The sequence below is a fragment of the Eptesicus fuscus genome, chromosome 17 (genome assembly GCF_027574615.1).
Source record: "Eptesicus fuscus isolate TK198812 chromosome 17, DD_ASM_mEF_20220401, whole genome shotgun sequence".
Classification (NCBI taxonomy): domain Eukaryota; kingdom Metazoa; phylum Chordata; class Mammalia; order Chiroptera; family Vespertilionidae; genus Eptesicus; species Eptesicus fuscus.
Genome location: NC_072489.1, coordinates 56328310 through 56348462, shown reverse-complemented (window position 1 = coordinate 56348462; position 20153 = coordinate 56328310). Strand labels below are relative to the sequence as shown.

The 20153-nt window shown below is 49.6% G+C and overlaps 1 protein-coding gene across 3 annotated transcripts in view; it reads left to right on the top strand.

Moving 5' to 3' along the window:
• INPP5A (inositol polyphosphate-5-phosphatase A) overlaps window positions 1–20153 on the top strand; it is a 141650-nt gene that overhangs the window by 28319 nt on the left and 93178 nt on the right. For all 3 annotated transcript variants that reach the window (XM_028149653.2, XM_054729017.1, XM_008144378.3), the window contains exon 2: window positions 12095–12136. In XM_028149653.2, coding sequence (XP_028005454.1) covers window positions 12095–12136 — 42 coding nt within the window. The remainder of the gene's footprint in view (window positions 1–12094; window positions 12137–20153) is intronic.

Genomic DNA, 20153 nt, shown 5'->3' with positions numbered 1-20153 from the left:
TTTCAGGTAAGATTTCCTAATGACGACTGCTTTCTGTGCCCTGAGAAATCTCTGCCTGCTGCCACGTCGGTGAGACATTCTCCCCTGGATTCCTTCATGGTTTCACCTTTTACATTTAGCTTCTTTGGTCTCAGATGACTTTTGTGTCTGATGTGAGGCCATGGTTGAGATTTAGTTTTTCCATGTGGCCATCAGCTAATCCTTAACCATCTGTTAAGATTTTGTTTCCCGGGGGATTGCTTGGGCATCTTTGTTGCAAATCAAAATATAGGTGTGTGTCTCTTTCTGGACTCTGTTCTGGTCTATTGATCTGTTATTGAATTTTATTCCAGGACCATCTGTCTTGATTACTGTAGCTTTACAGGAAGTCTTGAGACCAGTGTAAGTCCTCTCACTCTGTTGTTCTTTTAAAGATTGCTTTGGGTCTGCTAGGCCTGTCACATGTCCGGGGTACTGCCAAGATTACGACTCTCGTCACACCAAATCCACAGATCACCGCGGGCAGACATTTGAACACTTCCGAGTCTCCTGCTAATGGAGACCACGCATCTCTTTGTTTATTTAGGTCTTTAAGTTCTCTCAGTAGTATTTGTAGTTTCAGCATAGAGGTCTTGCATCTTTCGTTAAATGTATTTCTACAATTTGTTTTTTGGATGCTATTGTAAATGGTATTTTAAAACATCTTATTTTCCAGTTATTTGCTGTTGTTAGGTAGAAATGCAAATGAGTTTCTGTGTGTTAACTTTGTACCCTATGACCTTGCTAAAATGTAGCTTTTCAGAGTCCTTAAGGCTGTATATGTCAACAGTCAGCATCTGCAAGCAGCCAGCTATACAGCTGTCTCTGACATGGAGCCTTCTCTCTCTGCCTCCTGCTCTGGTCAGGACCTCGACTCGACGTGAACCAGGAGGTTGAGCCAGTAAGCATGGTGGTAGCTGGAGGTTGTTTTTTTGTTGTTTTAGATGTTCTTTTATTAAATTGCGGACGTTTTCTTCTATTTCTTATGTTGCTATGTGTTTTTTAACTATGAAAAAAGTTGAATGCTGACAAATGCATTCTCTGCATCTATTGAAATGATCCCATAGTTTTTCTCCTTTAGTCTGTAAGTGTGGTGAATTACATTGATTTTCAACCAAACTATCATTCCTGGGCTAAACCCTACTTGGTTTATGATATTCTCTTTCTTACATATTTCTGCATTTGGCTTGTGTATGTGTTCATAAGAGATATTGGTGTGTAATTTTCTTTCTTTGCCAAGTCTTTGAATGTCTTTGTCAGGGTTTGGTATTAGGGTTATGGTGATTTCATAGAACAAACTAGAAATTATTCTCTCCTCTATTTTGAAAGAGCCATTAAGATTGCTGGTGTTTCTTCCTTGAGTGATTCATGGAATTCCCTAGTGAAACCCATCAGTGTAATGTGGGAAGGTTTTTGATACAAATCCAATTTCTCTAACAGATAAAAGTTTGTTTCATGGTGTCATTTTATTTTTTAAGGAATTTGTCCATTTCTCCTGAGCTGTCACATTTGTTGGTATTGCGCAGAGACTCTCCTATTGCTCTTATAGAAAATATTTTAGAGAGAGAGAGAAAGGAAGGGTAGGGATAGAGAATAGAAACATCACCGAGAAAGAAGCATCTGCAACTGTCTGCCTCCTGCACGCCCCCTACTGGGGATTGAGCCTGCAACCCAGGCATGTGCCCTGACAGGGAATCGAACCATGTCCTCCTGGCTCATAGGTCAACACGCAACCACTGAGCCATGCCGGCTGGGCTCTCCTATTGCTCTTTTAATGCCTGCATTGATAACCTTTGGTTCCTGATATTGGTCATGTGAGTCCTTTTTTTTTTTTTAAATGACCATCATACCTAATGGTTTATCAGTTTTACTGATTTGTTGAAGAGCCAGTTTTTGGGTTGGCTAGTTTCTTTATTGTTCGCTGCCTACACTTTTGTTGGAGTTTCTGCCTCTGACTGTTCCATTGTGTGACCAGGATGGGTGCTCGCTGGGACCCTTGGCTCTGACCTGCCCAGGGAGAGTTCTCTCCTTTGTCACTTTTTCAAGACCTTGGTTGGGCTGCATTCACATTCTTTAGAACTCACGCTGCTAAATTAAATTTATGTACTTTTTTCCTTCCTGGGAGTCCTCTCCTCCTTTCATAGCTGGTCTTCATCCCCCAGGACCTAGCTTGAGTTTGGTCCTTTCTCCGTGGACACCTTTTCCCACCTGTGAGCAGGAGGCCACATGCTGTGGCAGGAGGAGGTGGCACTGTGGGGGCTAGGGTGCCCTTTGGGTCACAGGAGAGCCGGCTCACCTCCCAAAGCTCCAGGTGGCTACTTCATTCCACCGGAACCAGAGCTATGTCCCTGAAACCCAGCTCCTGCCTTTGTCTGTGGATGAGCGATGCTGTAGCAGCGTGGGAACACCTGCCACGTAAGGAGTCCAGTGTGTCGTGTAAGAAAGGGGCAGAGGAAAGTGCGTTTCGAGGCTGGCCTTGCCACATCTGGGCTGGGCCTGTGTTCTTCCTGCTGAGGTGGACCTCCATCGGAAGACACAGAATCTGTTCCTGTCTCTCTCCCAGGCCTCCACCGGCTCCCACTCTCAGGTGCACAGTCGGGGTTCATCTCCCGCAGAAGCGAGCACCCTCCATGAAGCGAGAGGGCACAGGCTCTCAAACCACTGACGGCTACTGGCGGCCACCTCCTCTGGGACACCTTTCCCCAGAAATCCCACTGGGACATCATCCTTTTGACATAGTCAGCGGTGTACCCCAACCCTGTAACTTGTCACAAGGGGCTCTGGAAGCCACCTTGCTGACCAGCCGCAGTGGACAGCCTGCTGGAGGGGCAGGTGATGGGTGACGGCGTTGTCGGTGATGTGGCGATGGGGTGGGTCCCAGGGCACCAAGGTGATAGCAGTGTAGGCAGCTGCAGTTTTATTTTTTGCTCCCCCTGCCCCACTGAGTGTCCCAAAATGCTTGATATGAGTATGAGTCACTTTTGAACAGAAATCTTGTTAAAAATTGGACAGAGAGATGCAGTGTATGTTAAAAGCAGCAGTGGCCTAACTCTGGTCCAGGAAGAGTTGCCTGCCCCGCCCCCACCAGTCTCATCTCCCGACAGCTCACCACTCCCCCTGGACTCTCCTGCTGGTGTTTACTGTGGGCGTGGAGTTTGATTTCCATCATCTGTGATCTTCTGTGGACCGCCATGTCCTGGCCTCCCCACCGCCTGCTCTGTCCTGGCGTGTTCAGGGGTCAGGCCGCCAGGGCCGCGTCCTCTGGACCAGGTGCGTGCTGTTTGCAGAGAACAAACTAGAAATTGGTGTGCTCTGATTTTATTTCTCCCCAGTCTTCTCCTATAAACCCACTTGTAAAAGAAAACAAAGAGAACCAGCGTGAGGACAACAGCACATAAACTGTTAGAAAGCTTGGAGGATGGAAAGGACAGGGTTCCCTGGGAGGCGGAGGGGCTACATGAAGAGCCTCCCTACCCTCTGCCCCGCCCGGCCAGCTGTCCCCTCAGTGGGGGTCTTGGCACAGCTGGTTTGATATTTTGGCTGAAGTCACTATGGAGGGGGAAAGCAGTGGTGTTGGGGGACTTCCTGGGAAGAGAGTGCCCAGGGGACGGAGGCTCTGTTGCGGGTGGGGGGGATATGCTGAGATCACAGGGCGAGGCTGTTGCCATGTGATGTGTAAAACTGCCTCGGGTTCCAGGCTTCTATTCTGCTCTGTTCCACATCTGGTGCTTGGAGTCCAGCCGGATACACGTCTGTTGGGAAATGGCCCCAGTTTGGTCTTAGCCGGATGGTTGGCCTGCACAGAACGTGCCGGCAAGTCGATCATATCGTTTTTCGTAGGCCATTATTTCCTGGAGCGGCCAGGATGTCCCAGGACTGCTTTGTTCTTAGAATTTAATCCTGTGTGATGATAAATTATTTTATTTAATTGTTTTATTGTTCCAGGGTGTGGATTTCTTTTTTCTTTTTAATGTTTATTGATTTTTTTTAGAGAGAGGAAGGGAGAGGGATAGAGAGATAGAAACATGGATAAGATGTTTCTTATGTTCAGTTGGCTGCTTCCTGCACGCCCCCCACTAGGGATAGAGCCCACAACCCAGGCATGTGCCCTGACCAGGAATCGAACCATGACATTCTGGTTCATGGTCCGACACTCAACCTCTGAGCCACACCTACGGGGCTGATAAATTATTTTAAATATATTATGATCTGGGACACCCTTAAGGGAAAATGTCTATTTTGTTATAAATTCATCAAGCCCTTCTTCCCAGGGGATTAAGATTTTCAGAGGATGCATCTTTGTGAGAAGTTTTGGCATAATTTGGAGAGACTTAAGCAGCTTTTTCTTCATACTTAATGAAAGAGGAGGGTATTTCCAGCTGCCCTTCACAGGAAGACCTTGCTCTTTGAGTTCCCTTTTCTTTCTCATTCTCTTGCTGTGTCTGGATAGCTGAAGGGATCGAGGCCAGAGTGGAGGGGTGGACGTGGGAGTTCAGTGTGCGACCCTGGCCCCCAGGCTGCTGCCTGCCTGCCCCTCTCGCACTTGTCATTTGGTGGGGGGCTGACCGTCACTTCCTTCTACAAGCCTATTTTTAGCCTCAGTATATTTCTGACTGCACAGACAAGATTTCCCTTCACATGAGAGGAAACGGTTTTCCGCAGGGATAAGCGAGTGGCGGGGCCAGGATTTCCTGCGGATCACGCAGCGCGGCCCCTGCACCGGAGACCCTGGGTCTGCAGGGTGAAGGAGCCCAGGGTGCTTGTGTTCAATGGCTCAGGCTTGAAGGTGCTAAGGATCGATCTGAGGAACATGCGGTTGGGTGCTATGTGCATCGTCCTATGGTCACCTCTTGGAGTGTGGGTCTGCTGTCTCAGAGGAGGTTAACCTCCAGGGTTGGGGTGCTGCCTCCAGGACTGGGGCGGCGCCTTTGAGTCCCCATCTGCCCTCAGCCAAGGCTCCAGCGTGGCTTCTGGAGCCAAGAAGTCCTTTCTGCTCCCCAGAGTGCTGCCTGTGCTGCCAGTGACACCTCAGCTCCGTGTGGCCAAGGAAGCAGCAGCCCCTCTCCCTCCTGCAGGACCCAGGGACCAAGGAGCTTCAGCGTGGGAGTCAGAATGGGGGCTTCTGGTTCCCCAACCCTGACACCTGGGGGGAAGCGATGCCCATGGGCAGTCCTGGTGGCATGGGCTTTCCGGCACCTTTGCGCACCGTGACCATCCTCAGACTCTGGGTGGGAGCTCCCTTCTGTGCAGCCGCTCTCGGCATTCAGCATCTCCTTTCCATGTGCACTCTCAAGCCCGGCTGCTGGCTTCCTCAGCAAACTCCTCCTTCCAGGCGCCGCTACAGGTTCAAACTGCAACCTGTAGTCAGTCAGGATGTGCCTACAAAAGTGACAGAGATGGGGGTCCCTTTCATCAAAACTGTCCTCTCCTGGCCAGGAGAGCCAGAGATGGACGTGGTTCCAGGCCTGCCCTCTCCTTCCTGTGCAGACTGGGTGTGTGTGCTGTTTGGGGGTGGAGGGTGGCACTCACCCACAGATCCCTATGTTGGACGGCCTGCAGGCAGCATGGGGACATGTATGCTGTGGTGGATGGGCGTTCTCACCGTGTCCCTCAGAATCCTGACAGCACATCTCATGGTCCATTCGTACCAGGTTTCATGGATTCTGACATGTCCATTTGTACCATGTTTCACAGATTCTGACATGTACATTTGTACGGTATTTCATAGATTCTGACATGTACATTTATACGGTATTTCACGGATTCTGACATGTACATGTGTACGGTATTTCATGGATTCTGACATGTAGATTTGTACCATATTTCAGGGATTCTGAGATGTACATTTTTACTGTACTTCATGGATTCTAAGAATTACATTTTTCACATGTTAGAGAAGAGCCTTCGTGTTCCAAAACTCCTGGGGTGCTGACATAGTGGCATTTTGGATTCAGTGAAATGTGACAGTCGTAACTGGTGAAGGCATGCTGTGGGGAGAGAACCTCCCAGTGCCACTGCATCCTCGTGGCCTGGATCTGTCCTGCGGGAAGAGGGTGCCGTCATCTCTGTCCCTGATGGGACCCTGGGCTGGAGGAGCCAGTGCCTCTCCCAGGGCCTGCAGGGAGACTGGGGTCAGCATCCCGGCCCTGCTGCCCTTGGAGCCTAGTTCCTTCTCTGTGAAACAGGCTGCAGAGCAGGGAGGTGATGGAGGGCGGCAGGGAGGGGCTCAGCTGAGGGAGGGGCTGCTGGAGCTGGCATGCCCACACAGAGAAGCCTGGTGCCCAGGCAGCCTGTGGGGTTCGCTCCAAGGCTCATTACGAGGGATGGTCGCTTGGAGTCCTGGCCAGTGTGGTCGGGTGAGCCACCTGGACCAGTGCGGTCCTCCAGGCTGGCCAGACTGTCACCTGTTGGCAACCACGGAGGGGTCCGATGGGGGTGATTCCTGGAGCTTGGGGAGAGGTGGCTGGAGGGGCTTTTCAGAGAGAGCTGAGTTCTCCACCGAGGATCACAGGCTGCACACCTGGCCAACCCCTTCACCTGCTCAGTCCCAGGCAGCTGGGGGCTGGCCAGTGTCCACCGCAGGCCCACCTCCCAGAGTACAGCGGGGTTGCAGAGGAGAGTGGGTGGGTGGGGGAACCCGTTAGAAAGTAAGTTGTAAACATTGTGATGCTCAGAGAGACATCAGAGGCACCCCCACAAGTGAGTGTTTTCCCATCTAAGCACAAGGTCTTTACTCCGGCCATTTGTCCTAGGACAAAGGTATCCACGTACGGTTTACAGACATGTCACCCCAGTTGCCTCCAGCAGCCTTGATGGTGCTTATTACTCCTTTTTCCTGGCTTGTGCTCAAGGCTCACCTGCCGAGCTGGGGGTGGGGGTCACAGCCCTGTAGCCTGTCATTCCAGCCTCCTCACCCGACTTTGGTCTTTCTAACCTTGACATTGTGAAGAGTCTGGACCACTCATCCTGTAGGGTGTCCCACTGTTGGGATCTCTGCTTGTTTCTCCGCTTTCATTTTGGGTTAGACATTATTTTAGCAAAGCACCTGGGTGAGTGGGGGTGTACCCCGCCTCCGCCTCAGGAGGCCCCCTGCCAGCTCTCACCTGGGAGAAAGGTGAATGTCTCTTCACATGGACGTCGTGTGGAGACCTTTCCTATGACTCCTCTGTTTGGGTCTTTTGCCCATTTTTTTTATCAGACTTTTTGTTGTTTTTCCTTGACTTTAAAAAATATTTTTTTTATTGATTTCAGAGAGGAAGGGAGAGGGAGAAAGAGATAGAAACATCAGTGATGAGAGAGAATCATTGATCGACTGCCTCCTGCATACCCCCTGAGCCTGCAACCCGGGCATGTGCCCTGACCAGGAATCGAACCATGACCTCCTGGTTCATAGTTCAACTTTCAACAACTGAGCCACCCTGGCCGGGCTTGCTTGACTTTTAAGAGTTCATCAAACATTAGGAAGACTAACTCTGTATGGGGGTTTATGCTACAAACATTTTCAATCAGTCTGACATTTGTCTTGCTATTTTGCTTATGGTTTTTGACATGCAGAAGTGTGTTGTTGTTGTTTTTTTCTGCAGTTTTAAAAATGGTGTTTGGATTTTGAGTCATAGTATATTTTTCCATATGAACTTTAGCATCAGCCTATCTAGTTTGGGCTGGGCGGGGCGGGTCCCTTACTGGTGGTGGGACAGTGTCATTTATAGACCAACCTGGAGAGAACAGATGGCTTTATGGCGCTGAGTCACCTTCCTGAGAGCCAGGGAGGTCGTCCTTTGACTCGGGGCTACTTTCGTCTCTGCCAGGAAGGGTTTAATGTGTTTCTCTTACAACATTTTCACTTTTTGTTGTTGTTTTTGTTAATCCTCAGCCTAGGATATTTTTCTCATTGATTTTTAGAGAGAGTGGAAGGGAGAGGGAGAGGCACAGAGAGAGAAACATTGATCACACTGATTGGTTGCCTCTTGCAGGCCTCCCCCATCCAGGGCTAGGGATTGAGCCTGCAACCGAGGCACGTGCCCTAGACCTGGAATCAAACCCGAGACCCTTCAGTTGGTGGGCTGATGCCTTAATCACTGAGAAAACTGGCTAGGGCCAAAGCTTTCACATTTTAAAACTTATTCCTAACTTTTATCTTTATGTTGCTATTGTAAAGGGGGTTTTCTTCTCCAATATATCTTCTGACCGGGTATTGTTTGTAGTGATGGCTGTTGATTTTTGTATCTAAATTTTACATCATTCTATTTTCCTAAATCCTTTTATTGTTTTCTTTAGTTGTATCATCGAGTCCCTGGTTTTCCAGATGTCCTGTGATGCCTTGCGCAGATGTGGGGGGTTCAGTTCTTCCTCTCCAGGCATTATGCCTCTGATGCCTTCTCTTTTCTGTCTGCTTCCCTCCTGTCTTTGAGATAAGTTCAAACAGTGGTGGAAATAAGGTGCCTTTGCCTCATTCCTGACCTCAGTGGGAGTGCCTCATGTTTCTCCATGAAAAAGGGACTTGCTCTGGGGGGAAGCATGAACGTGTGTGTGGTGGGTGATATTTCCAATACAGAGATTCTGTGATATTCAAAGTTGTTGCTGTTAAACAAGAAATAATAAAAATAAAGGAAACATTTCATTCAAAAAGCTAAATTACAGAACTATGTTATAAACTGAAGGAACATAGGAAGGATAAGTATAAATCCAAATTTTATTGAATGAAAACACACAGAAACAAAGCCCATAAAAACAGTACATTAAGGAAAAGTAAAGAGTTGTTTGTTTGAATACATAAATGAAATCATTATCTGACAAGGCTAATTATTGGAGGGAGAGGAGGGAGGGGTGGACGGACGGAAGGAGGGACTAGCACTTAGGAACCGGGACCTCCCAGTTTAATAATCTGTTTTAGAGAGGGCTAACTATTAGGAAAAATGTTAAATTAGACCCTTACCATATACTTCATAGCAAAATAAAATCTGAATGGGGAAGGAATGTGTAAAATAATCTTCATTTTACTTTATTATAGACACTCACATGTATTTATAAGTATTAAGGACACATGTATTAGTTTTCTCTGCTGGGTAACAAATTACCACAAACTTAGTGGTCTACACCAGGCACCCGTTTTCTGTCTCATGTTCCTGTAGGTAGACGTTGGGCACAGCCTAGTCGAGCCCTCTGCTCGGGGGTCTCTCGGGCGGTGTTCTCATCTGGAGACCAGCTGGGGAAGGACTTCCCTCCGAGCTCCTGCGGAGCTGTGAGCAGAGGTCATTTCCTGGGGGCTGTACAGTTCAGGCAGCTTGTTCCTTCAGGGCCAGCAGGAGCGCGTGCTCTGCTTCCAGAACCTGCCCTTTAGAGCCTCTCTGAAATGGCTCACCTGGTGCTGATAAGGTCAGACCTGCCCAGGATATGCCCTTTTGATTCACTTGAGATGAACTATCTTTGGAAATTAATTACACCTGCAAAGTCCCTTCACTTTGCCATGTAATGTTACCTAACCTTGGGAGTGATATCTTATCGTCTTCAGGGTCCGGCCCATACTGGGGGAAGAGGGCCACGCAGGCGAGACACCATGGGGGGACACTTGGAGGAAGTTAGAGTCCTGCCTCCGGCAGGAAGTCCCTATCAATTCCTGGTCCATCAAAATGCTATCATAAATGGCTGTGACTTGTATTGAAGAATTTTTTACTTTTATTTATTTCTTCTCTAATATTCTTCCTTCTTTATGTAAATTCAGAATTTTGTTCTACATAATTTTCCTTCTCCGTGAAGAAAATTTTAAAACATCTTTAGGGCAAAGCCCAGCGCAGCCTCCACTTTGGGCTAGAATGAAAGTATTTCTCTAAGATCTAGTTTGTGTGTTTATCTCTTATTCTTACTTTAGTGGCTTTAAAAATAACTGCATTAACCAAACATGGGCTGTAGCTCTGAGGAGGCTGGCACCCACGTGGCCTCCAGGCCTTGCCCAGAGCTGCTCCTGGGTAGAGCCGCCACATTGTCATGCCAACACGAAGCCCGTGCACTTGAAATGTGGCCACTGTGACAGTGCGGAATTGCAGCCCCACCGCTGGGCAGGGCCCTCAATGAGAGGGTGCTGTGATGGGAAGGTCTAATTTTATAGAAACTGGGATATGTGCATATAAAAAGATCATTTTTGGGGTTTTGTCTTGGCTAGAGAGCATGTGTGTGTGTGTGTGTGTGTGTGTGTGTGTGTACACATGTGCACATGCATGTGTGTGCTTGCACACAGGTTGTGCTCTATTGTTTAAGGGTCTGTTTTCTAGAAGTTTGGAATCATAACTGACAAAGCTTTTCAGGGCTTCTAGGTGTCTCTGTGGTCTTCCCCCTTTGTCTCAGTGTCGTGGGAGATGGTCGGTGTGCTCCCTCCCGGCTGGCGGTGGGGCTGGTCCGGAACAGGGACCGAAGGGCATGTGCCTTGATTTATCTCACTGAGGACATGGTGGTTTGTTGCTGAACTCCTTACTTTTAGTGGGAGAAGACTTGAGGCAAATATTAGTATATCAGGCTGTAAATTCAATTGTGATTTTCAAGAAATTATGTTCTTCTTGCATCTTCAGGGAAGTGTTAGGGAAATGAAATGAGAGGTTTATGTGCCAGACAGGAATAGTTTCATATGCGGAGTGTAAAGAATTATTGACATCTGTAGCGGCACCGGCCCTGCAGACCATGTGTTTTCACGGCCAGGTCTCGTCCCTTCGGCATGCGTGGAGTCCGGTGTGTGCAGGGATGCTGGGCTGTGGGCCACATTTTCTGTGTCTCAGTTGGGATCAGCCCTTCTTATCACTGGGCTTGAAACTTTCACTTTTCATATTTGAATAAAATAAGAGCACAGCACAGTAATGTACAGAGAATGAGTCCACTCAGCTGAGCCACAGCTCAGCGCCATCCCTGTGGTTCTGGTGTCCTGGTTCGGGGCTGAGATGGCGGGGTTGGTGAGAGAGGGAGCGCACAGGGCAGTGGTTTCAGTGTCACCACCACCACAACCAAGTCTACAGCCTCTCATCGTCCCCCCACCAACCCTGTGCCCTAGCACTCCTTCCCGTTGCCCCACCCAGCCCTGGCAGCAACCTAACTTCTGTCCCTGTGGATTTGTCTTTCCGCACATTCCATACAACGGAGCCTCCCAGGGTTCACCCCTTTGCGGCCGCTCCTTTCACCCACATCGTGCCTCTGAGCCGCGTCCGTCTCAGGCCAGTGTCAGTGCGTCCTTCCCTTCTGTGGCTGAGTAATAGTTCGTTGTGTATCAGACCAGGCTCATTGTGACTACTGCTGTGAACGCGACGTCCGTGTTTCTGTGTGGACACAAGCTCTCACTTTTCCTGGGCATGGACCATTTTTAAGTTGCAGTTCCGTAGTGATGAGCATGCCACATTGCTGTGTAGCGGGACCCTAGACTGTTCCCCTGCAGACCTGGATGCACCCCTGCACAGCCTCCCAGCCTCATTGAAAGCCTAGCTCTGCCGAGTAGCCTCGTGTTGCACTCAGGGCTGCAGGACTCCTGACAGCCTTGGCCATCGTCCAGGACCCCTCAGCAGAGCTCACAGGGCTGGTGACTTAAGCCATTGGTGAGGAGACATTAGACCCACTGGACAGGCCAGAGTGAGCCCAGTGGTCAGGACCTCCCAGGAAGGGGCTGCATCTCAATCTCGTATACTCTACCATTCTATGCCTGCTGGTCCCCAGAGTATCCAGAATCTGGAAGCTGGCGCTCTGTGCTTCGGGTCCTCCCAGCTTCTACAAGCCCACCTGCTGTGGGCAGCCCCTCCATGACCCCCTGGGATGGGGCAGGACACTGGGCTCCGTGGTGCCTGCCCTTCGCCAGCCGGGTTTGGCTCTGGGGAAACTTGTAGATTGGGTCTCTGCCTGCGGAAGGGATCTCCTGTGTGGAGCATGGTGTCCTGTGTGTGGAGTGGGTCCCCTGTGCGGCATGGGTCCCCCCCACCCCCATGCAGAGACCCCAGCCCCCACAGTGAGGCCGGCAAGTAGGTCTTCATCACAGAGGCTTCTCTGCAGGGCTGTTTGGGGCTGTGAGCGGTCCGACTGACTTTTCCTTTTTCTTCTGTGTTTACAGCCGGATAACCTGCAAAAGAACTGGCTCCGGGAGTTCTACCAGGTGAGGGCGCTGTGCCAGCCACTCCCCCAGATAAGCTGCTCACACGATAAGTATTGTGTTTTTGTGGAAGTCACACTTGCCTACGCAACGTGCAGGCTTGGCTGTCCTGGCGCCCACAGGACAGGCGTTGCATTTCTCCTCGGAGGCCCCTTTCCGATCCCCTCCCTCTGGCCAGGATTCAGGGGACTGGGCGGGGTCTCTTCATTATTGGAGGGAAGACTGCTGAAAGTGTGTGGGGACATTAGGATGCCCCTTGGGGGTCCTGGGGTTTCAGCATGAGACCACACAAAGGGACCACCGTGAGGTCTGGGCAGAGTGTGGGTGACTCTCAGGAGAGCTGCTGTAGGATGGGCCAGATTCCAGCACTGTCTGTTGAGCAGATGTTGACTGAGGCCCTGTCTGGGGGAGCTCTGCTCTGGGGCTGGGGTGGAGCTGGGACATGGCGGACAGGGGGATCCACTTCTGGGGACACAGATGATTGGCACAACCAAGGACGGCTCCGGTATTTCCGCAACGGTAAGGATGATCAAGGCAGTCACCTGGGTCCTTGGTGAGGTCTGTGCATAGGTGTGCATACTGGGCCTCAGGTAGGGTATATGAGAAGCCACTCTGAGGAGGTACCACGAGCTGAGACCTAGTGGGTGGGAAGAGCGTCCAGCTTGGCTGGGAGCAGGAGGTAAGTGTGGCCGCAGCCAGAGGGGCAGACTCTGGATTAGGGCGGCCTGAGCACAGCTGGGTGAGGATGGTCCAGTACTGCTCTGGCTCCTGCAGTAAACACCGGGCCCAATGGCAGGGCTGTGTGGGTCCTGCTCCTGTTTTGGAGATGACAGTGGGGACCCAGAGGAAGAGGCTCGGTGCAGGCCTTATCATCCCTCGCCATCCAGCAAGGTGTGTCCCCCTGTGCTGTGTGGAGGTGCAGTTCCTTTCTCACTCATCCGATGTGTATTGTCTGCCAGGCGGCGTGTTTGTTGTTGGGGGAACAGAAGGCAGATGCCTGGGGAACAGCCTAGGCCCAGGTGCAGGGGCATCAGGAAGGACCATCCTTGGGGATGAGGCAGGTGAGAGGCCACAGAGGTAGGGTCTCTGGGAGTAAGGGGGGGCTGGTTTCCCATTACCTAGGGGTCCTGGGTCCCTCCTTCCCCATACTCTGCTCCGCCCAGGCGGACACCTGATGTCAGGGACCCCTGGCCGAAGCCAGGCGGGCAGGCTGCTGCCTGTGACAGCTCATGAGGAGGTGTGCTAGCGTGAGCAGGCCCCACTCTGGTCAATACTTGCCTCGGGATTGCACAGGCTCCATGCCCCACCTCTGTCCCCAGCCACTGGGGTAGTCCCTGGTGTGGCTGGAGCCCTCCAGTCCAGCTCTTGGCTCCCTGGGTCTGTTAGTTTTGGTGAAAACATTTGTCATGTTGAGCTATAGCTTTTGTTCCTTTGTCTGTCTGTCTGATTTTCAAAGGTGGACCTTGCAAAGTTCGTGTGCAGCAGAGTCTGAGACTGTTAGGGCACATCCAGGAAGGGTGAGAGGGTAGCTGGCCTGGCTCCAGGCAGGGAGGGGTCCTGGCAATGACAATTGAGAGGGAACGTGCTAGAAGCCTGCCTGGGTGTGGGGGGCTGTCCTCGGGGAGGAGTCCTGGGGAGTCTTGGCCGCCTCAAACTGGGACTGTGCCCCATGGAGCCATCACGATCGGAACTTGCATCCTGTATCTGCTGGCCATTTATTTATTTATCTCTCCCAGTAGAGGTGCAAGTCCCACTCTGCCACAGATTGGATGTGTGTGTTCCCCACATTCTTCTGTTGAAGCCTGACTCCCCAATGAGATGGTATGTGATGGGCCTTTGGAAGGTCATTAGGATGAGATGAGGTCATGAGGGTGAGGCCCCAGGATGGGATTTGTGCCCTTGTAAGAAGAGGAAGCGACCACAGCTTGGGAGGTGCCAGGTGCTGGGTGCTCGGCAGTGAATGGGGGCATCCATGGCACTGTGGAGAGACATTTGGAAACTCCCCACGGTGGCCTGGGAAGGAAATGAACCACCTGAGGGCTGGGGTGCAGGTTCATGGGGTGTCAGGAAGGCTCTTGAGGAGGCTGCTTGGAGACCTGCAGCTCTAACCTCAGTTCTTCCAACTGCGGGCAAGGTCACTAGGTTTAACCTTTCCCTGTTTCTGACATGGTGAACTTGAATGTGAACGCTTGGGGGCAGGCACCTGTATTGCTCAGAGCTGTATCCTGAGCACCTAGCAGTGGGTCTGACACATTCTCTGTGCTTAGCAGTTCCTTGTTGAATAACACTCAGGAAATTGCACAAGGCAGGAGAGTATAAATAAATCTCCCCCACCCCCATCCCGCCTCTGGTTTGATGTCCACACCCTCCTGTCTAACCGTCTGTGTGACTGGAGTTTGGCAACCTTCCTTCGCTGGTCATAGATAAATGTGTTTTTAAAACCTACTCTTTTTTGGGGGTAAACTAGGAAATCTTTCTATGTAAATTAATATACACTATTTTTATGTCTTCAGAGTATTTTATTATATGAATAGGTCATCATTTAAGTTAAATTAAAGTTGTTTTTCTATTGATGAACCTTGGGTTGTTCGAGTTTATAGTAATGCTATAGATAAATTTTAAAATTGATATAATTTTGGCTTGCATACACATATAAAATGAGCAAGTATTGAGATAATAAATATTTATTAATGGGAAGACCAGTAATACCTTCTAATTGGTTCAACTAGGTTCTCCCATTCCTGGTGCTAAAATGAATTTGCTGAATGATGCAAAACTGGCTCATAATTGCCAGGCCGGTGTGGCTCAAAGGTTGACCATCAACCCATGAGTCAGGAGGTCACAGTTCAATTCCCAGTCAGGGGCATATTCCCGGGTTGCAGGCTCGATCCCTAGTGTGGGGCATGCAGGAGGCAGCCAGTCAATGATTCTCTCTCATCATTGATGTTTCTATCTCTCTCTCCCTCTCCCTTCCTCTCTCTGAAATCAATTAAAAACAAACAAACAAAAACTGTCTCATAATTATTAACACTCTTCATTCCTGTGGTCCAGGGGCATTTATGTTATCATCAGTTTCTAGAATTCACAGAATTGTAAAACAGCCCTGAGGTAAGTCAAGGTAGAGACACCTCAATAGGTGAGCTGAACAGGACCCTGACATTTTTTGCCCGTTTAAAAGTCACAATTTTTTCTGGAAATTTAAAAAATACTCTGATGAGCAAACCTGCTTCCACCAATGTGGAGGAACAGGTAACCTACTACTGCCTTAAAGAAATTTAAACCAGAAAACGTCTGAAACAGTGGTTTTCAAACATCAGACACCAGGCGGGACAGGGCAGCACCTGAGAGAGGGGACAGGCTCAGCAGCTTACACCCGGGAGAGGATTTCCAGGCGAGTATCTAGCCAGGTAAAGTCACAGTTTTACTGTTTACATCCTGCCCACAATTTCTAGGCAGGCGAGGAAGCAGGAAGACGGGACCCTGGGCCGGAGGGTCCGCCAGGGTGTGGCTGAGGGCTGTCTATGTGACCTCGGAGAACTGCTCCTGGCTTCACTGTGTCCTTGTTCTGGTTGTTTTCACTGATTTCTGCTCCTTGTTGTTTCCTTTTTTTTTTTTCGATTGCTTTGGGTTGAATTTACTCTCCTATCTCTGGTTTCTTAAGGTAGAATACAAAATTGGCCAATTTCAGAAATTTGACATGGGCATCATCACTAAAGATCCTGCAGCATTAAAAAGATAATAAGGGAGCCCTAACCGGTTTGACTCAGTGGATACAGAGTCAGCCTGCGGACTGGAAGGTCCCAGGTTCGATTCCGGTTAAGCGCATGTACCTTGGTTGAGGGCACATCCCCGGTGGGAGGTGTGCACGAGGCAGCTGATCAATGTTTCTTTCTCATCGATGTTTCTGGCTCTCTATCCCTCTCCCTTCCTCTCTGTAAAAAATCAATAAAAAATATATTTTTTAAAAAAAGATAATAAGGGAAATATCGTGAATAACATATGTCAATAAATTTGTGAAAGGAACAGATTTTTGGAGAAACAAAGTACCAAAGCTTAGCCAAGAAGAAATAGATGCCCTATCGATTCCGTTGAAATGTTGCCCAACTTTCCTACAGAAAACTTTTAGGACCAGATGGTTTTCCTGGCAAATTCTGTTGAGCATTTAAGGGAGAAACAGCAATTACACAGAAACTCGTAAAGAAGATCGAAGCATAGTGACGCTCCCTAAGCCACACTGTGGCATGGCCACTACCTGATGGCAGAGGCAGACAGAGACGCCACATTAGAAAAACGATCCTCCACGAAACAAAGGCAAAAATCCATCAAACTAACAGATCAGATGTATAAAAGTATGTCTGTTATATATCAATAAATACCAGTATGTGATACACAAGCAGATAAAGAACAGTGTATTAAAAGTTATTACAGCATCACCAAGGAATGTCAGCCTGGCTTAACATTCACAAATTAGTCAATGGAATTCACATGCCAGCAATTGAAGAAGAAAACACATCATCTCAATAGATGCAGGGAAAGCTTTAACAGGATTCAAAACCATTTCTGATAAAAACTCCCAGCATTGAAGACTCGAGGGGGACTCCTCAGCCTGCAGGGAGCATCTGCAGAAACCCCGTCGCTGACGTGCTCCCAGAGGTGGAAGACGGCGTGGGAACGGAGCCAGGGTGCAGGGCTCCCTCCCTCTCCACGGGGCGCTGGAGGTCCTCGCCAGTCCACAGGCAGGAGGGGAAGGAGAAGACAGGCAGATTGGAAAGGAAGAGAGAAAGCTCTCTCCTTTGGCAGAAGACTGGACTGCCCTTTAGAAAGGCCTGAAGAGCCCACACAGACTTTACTCTGACAAATGTCAGGGAATTTAGTCAGTCTGCAACATACAAGGGCAATTTGAAAATCTTTGTTTTATATTAGCTAGGAACAATTGAAACTTAAGAAATAACATCTAGAATAGCACTGACATATTTGGATATAAATCTAATGAAATACATTAATATGTGTACACTGAAAACTATGAAACACCGATGAAGGAAATCCGAGATATGAAGAAATGGACAGAGATGCCACGTGCCTGGTTGGAAGACACGTGTTAGCATGTTAGCTCCACTGATTGACCTATGATCTGCCGCACTTCCAGCCGGAATCTCTGCAGGGCGTCAGGGAATCGACCACAGGATGCTTCTAACATTGATGGGGCAGCAAAGGAACGAGAATAAACAAGACAGTTTTGGAAAAAAGCCAGTAAACTTGAAGGAGTCACACTTTCTGATTTCAAGACTTACTGTAAATCAATTGTATTCAAGACAGTGAACTTTTGGGAGAAGGGCAGAGATGTGGGTCATGGAGCAGAAATGAACCTACACATACAGCCCAGTAACTGATGGAGGAGGGAGGTGATTCATTAGAGAAAGGGCAGTCTTTCAACCATCCGTGCTGGGACAATTGGACATCCTTATAAAAAAAAGTTTTTCCTATACCTTGCACCATTCACAAATATTAAATTCTTAAAGAATGTTGAACTTAAAATTATACAAGTTCTAGGTGAAAACTTAAGACATTCATCTTTGTGACTTTACATTAAGCAAGGATTTCCTCGCTATGACACCAAAAGCACAATTTACAGAAGCAAAATATTGATGATAAGTTAGAACTTATAATTAGGAACTTCTGCTCTCTGTATGACACTGTTAAAGAATGAAAAGATATGTCACAGATGGGGGTGGAAATATGTGCAAATCACATGAGACGAAGGACTGGAATATAGAAAGAACTCTCAAAAGCCAATGAGAAAGCAAAGCCCCAGTTTAAATATGAGTAAAAGATTTGAACAGGCATCTCACCAAAGAAGATGCACAATAATAAATAAGCTCATGAAAAGATGCTCAACATCTCTAGTCTTTAAGGAAATGCGAGTGAAAACCACGGTGAGATACCAGCACAAATCCATCATTAGAGTGGTTAAAATTAACAAAACAAAATAGGAAAACCCTGAGAATATGGGGGAGAGGAACCCTCACAACCTGCCCGTGGAAATGCAGAATGGTGCCTCACTTCTGAAGTTACAAGTACCCCCCATGTGACCCTGAAACCACCCATTGTGTTTACCCAAATATTTGCAGCTGCTTTATTAGTGAGCCCCTGTGAGAGAAGCCAGACTCAGGCCTGCATGCCCTCTGAGTCCATTTATCCAGCAGGAGGGACCTGGTGCTGCAGGAGCATGGGGTCTTGGGAGGAGGCGAGAAGCAAGGCACCAGGTGTTTGTGACATGATTCATTGCTCTGTATTCTGGTGAGTCCCCCAGTCTTCCCTGCGGCTCTTTTGCATTCTGTCCGGGCTGTGGCTTGTGGGGCTCAGGGCCCTGCTCTTTGCCAGCTCCCCTACTGCGCAGCCGTGGTGAGTCCCATCTCTAGGTGCTCCCGACTTCCCAGGTTTTGATTTCAAGTCTGGCCTTTCTGTTCTTTTCAGATGTGCCTGTCCAGCTCCCAGGCTCTTTAGACTGAGCGTCTCCACCCTCTGCCCCCACAGCACAGCTGGCTTCCTCCAGCCCATCCGGGTCATACTGGACCCTCTCTATGTCTCTCCCATCTCCCATCCCACCTGTCAGCATCTTGTACTCCCTGGCTGGCTGCACTGGCTTCCTCCAGCCTCTGCCTCCTTGTTGCCTCCTCTCTACCTGGCAGCTCCAACAGGGCCAGGTCCCCACAGGGCCTTTAAGGTCCTGTGTGAGCTCACAGCCGTGCTCCGATGGTCTGGACTTAGGATGATTTGGGGAAATAGCTTATGCTGTAATGTTCATTGTTATGTTGAAGACAGCTATATTGAGTTCACACGCATAGAAAGGCTTGGCTGCTGGATTCTAGGTGATCTGTGGGCTCATGTTTCCCCTCCTGTCCCTCCCATTGTGGTTCCTGCTGCTGGGCAGGGCACCACTGCCAGCTGCACCTGTCCTTCTCCCCCCATCGGAGCACCAGTGGTGTGGCCATGCTCAGTACCCCATTTTACAGATGAGAACAGTGAGGTTTGAAGAGGGTATGAGAGGCACCCAGGCCCCACAGCTAAGTAGTTGCAGTCAAGATGGAGCCGTGATTCCAAAGGCCATACCAGTGGCTTAGCAGGGGACATGGATCCGGGACAGGTCTCACTGGGGGTGTCTGTCAGCAGGTGATGAAGAGACTGGACTGTGTGTCCATCGATGGAGGAGAGAGTAGTGGAGTCGGGTCAGCAGTGCTGGCAGGGGTGAGGTGTGCCTCCCCCACCAGGCAGGGTGGAGGAAGAAGGCAGCAGAGATGGGGAGGTGGCCCTTTCAGTGATAGAGAGCAAACCACCTGCTTCAGGGGAGGGAGAGAGCAAATCTGGACCCTTGAGCAAAGAGGAGGCTCTCAGTTGGGCCAGCAGGCAGGGTGGGACCCCAGGACCCGAGAGAAGAGGAGTGACAGCTCCTCTGGGAGCTCTTTGGGGTTCACTTGGGATTCTCAGTGGGGGTGACGAGGATACAGAGTGTCTGGCGGCATTTGGGAGGGTGCAGCTGGGGCTATCCTGGGGGCCAGGGCAGGCCCTTTGGAAGATTAGGGCTGGTGGGAGGGGTCTTGATAGGGAAGAGACAGTCATTGGTGGCTGGGAGGGCAGCTGAGGGGCAGTGGGATGCCACTGCGATGGAGCAGAGAGGGCAGGTGTATCTGGCCCCTGAATGGTCACAGTCCCCTATGAACTTGATATGGTCCAGCAGCCATAGGGCTGAATGGAAGTCTGCTCGGCAGGCTGGCTTCAGGGAGGAGGTTCCCAGAGGTGGCTCTGTGGCATCTTGCACTGTGACCTTGAGGCTGTGGTCACCACTGGCCCCTGCGGTCAGTACAAAGCCAGGTGAGCGCCTGAGGCGTGGCAGGAGGCCCATGTGCTCCTGCTTGCTGCCTTAGAGGGAAAGTGCTTTCTGGTTAAGATTCATCAGTTCACGTGGAGCAGTGGTCGTAAAACTCATTAGTCCACAGAGCCAAATATCAACAGTACAACGATT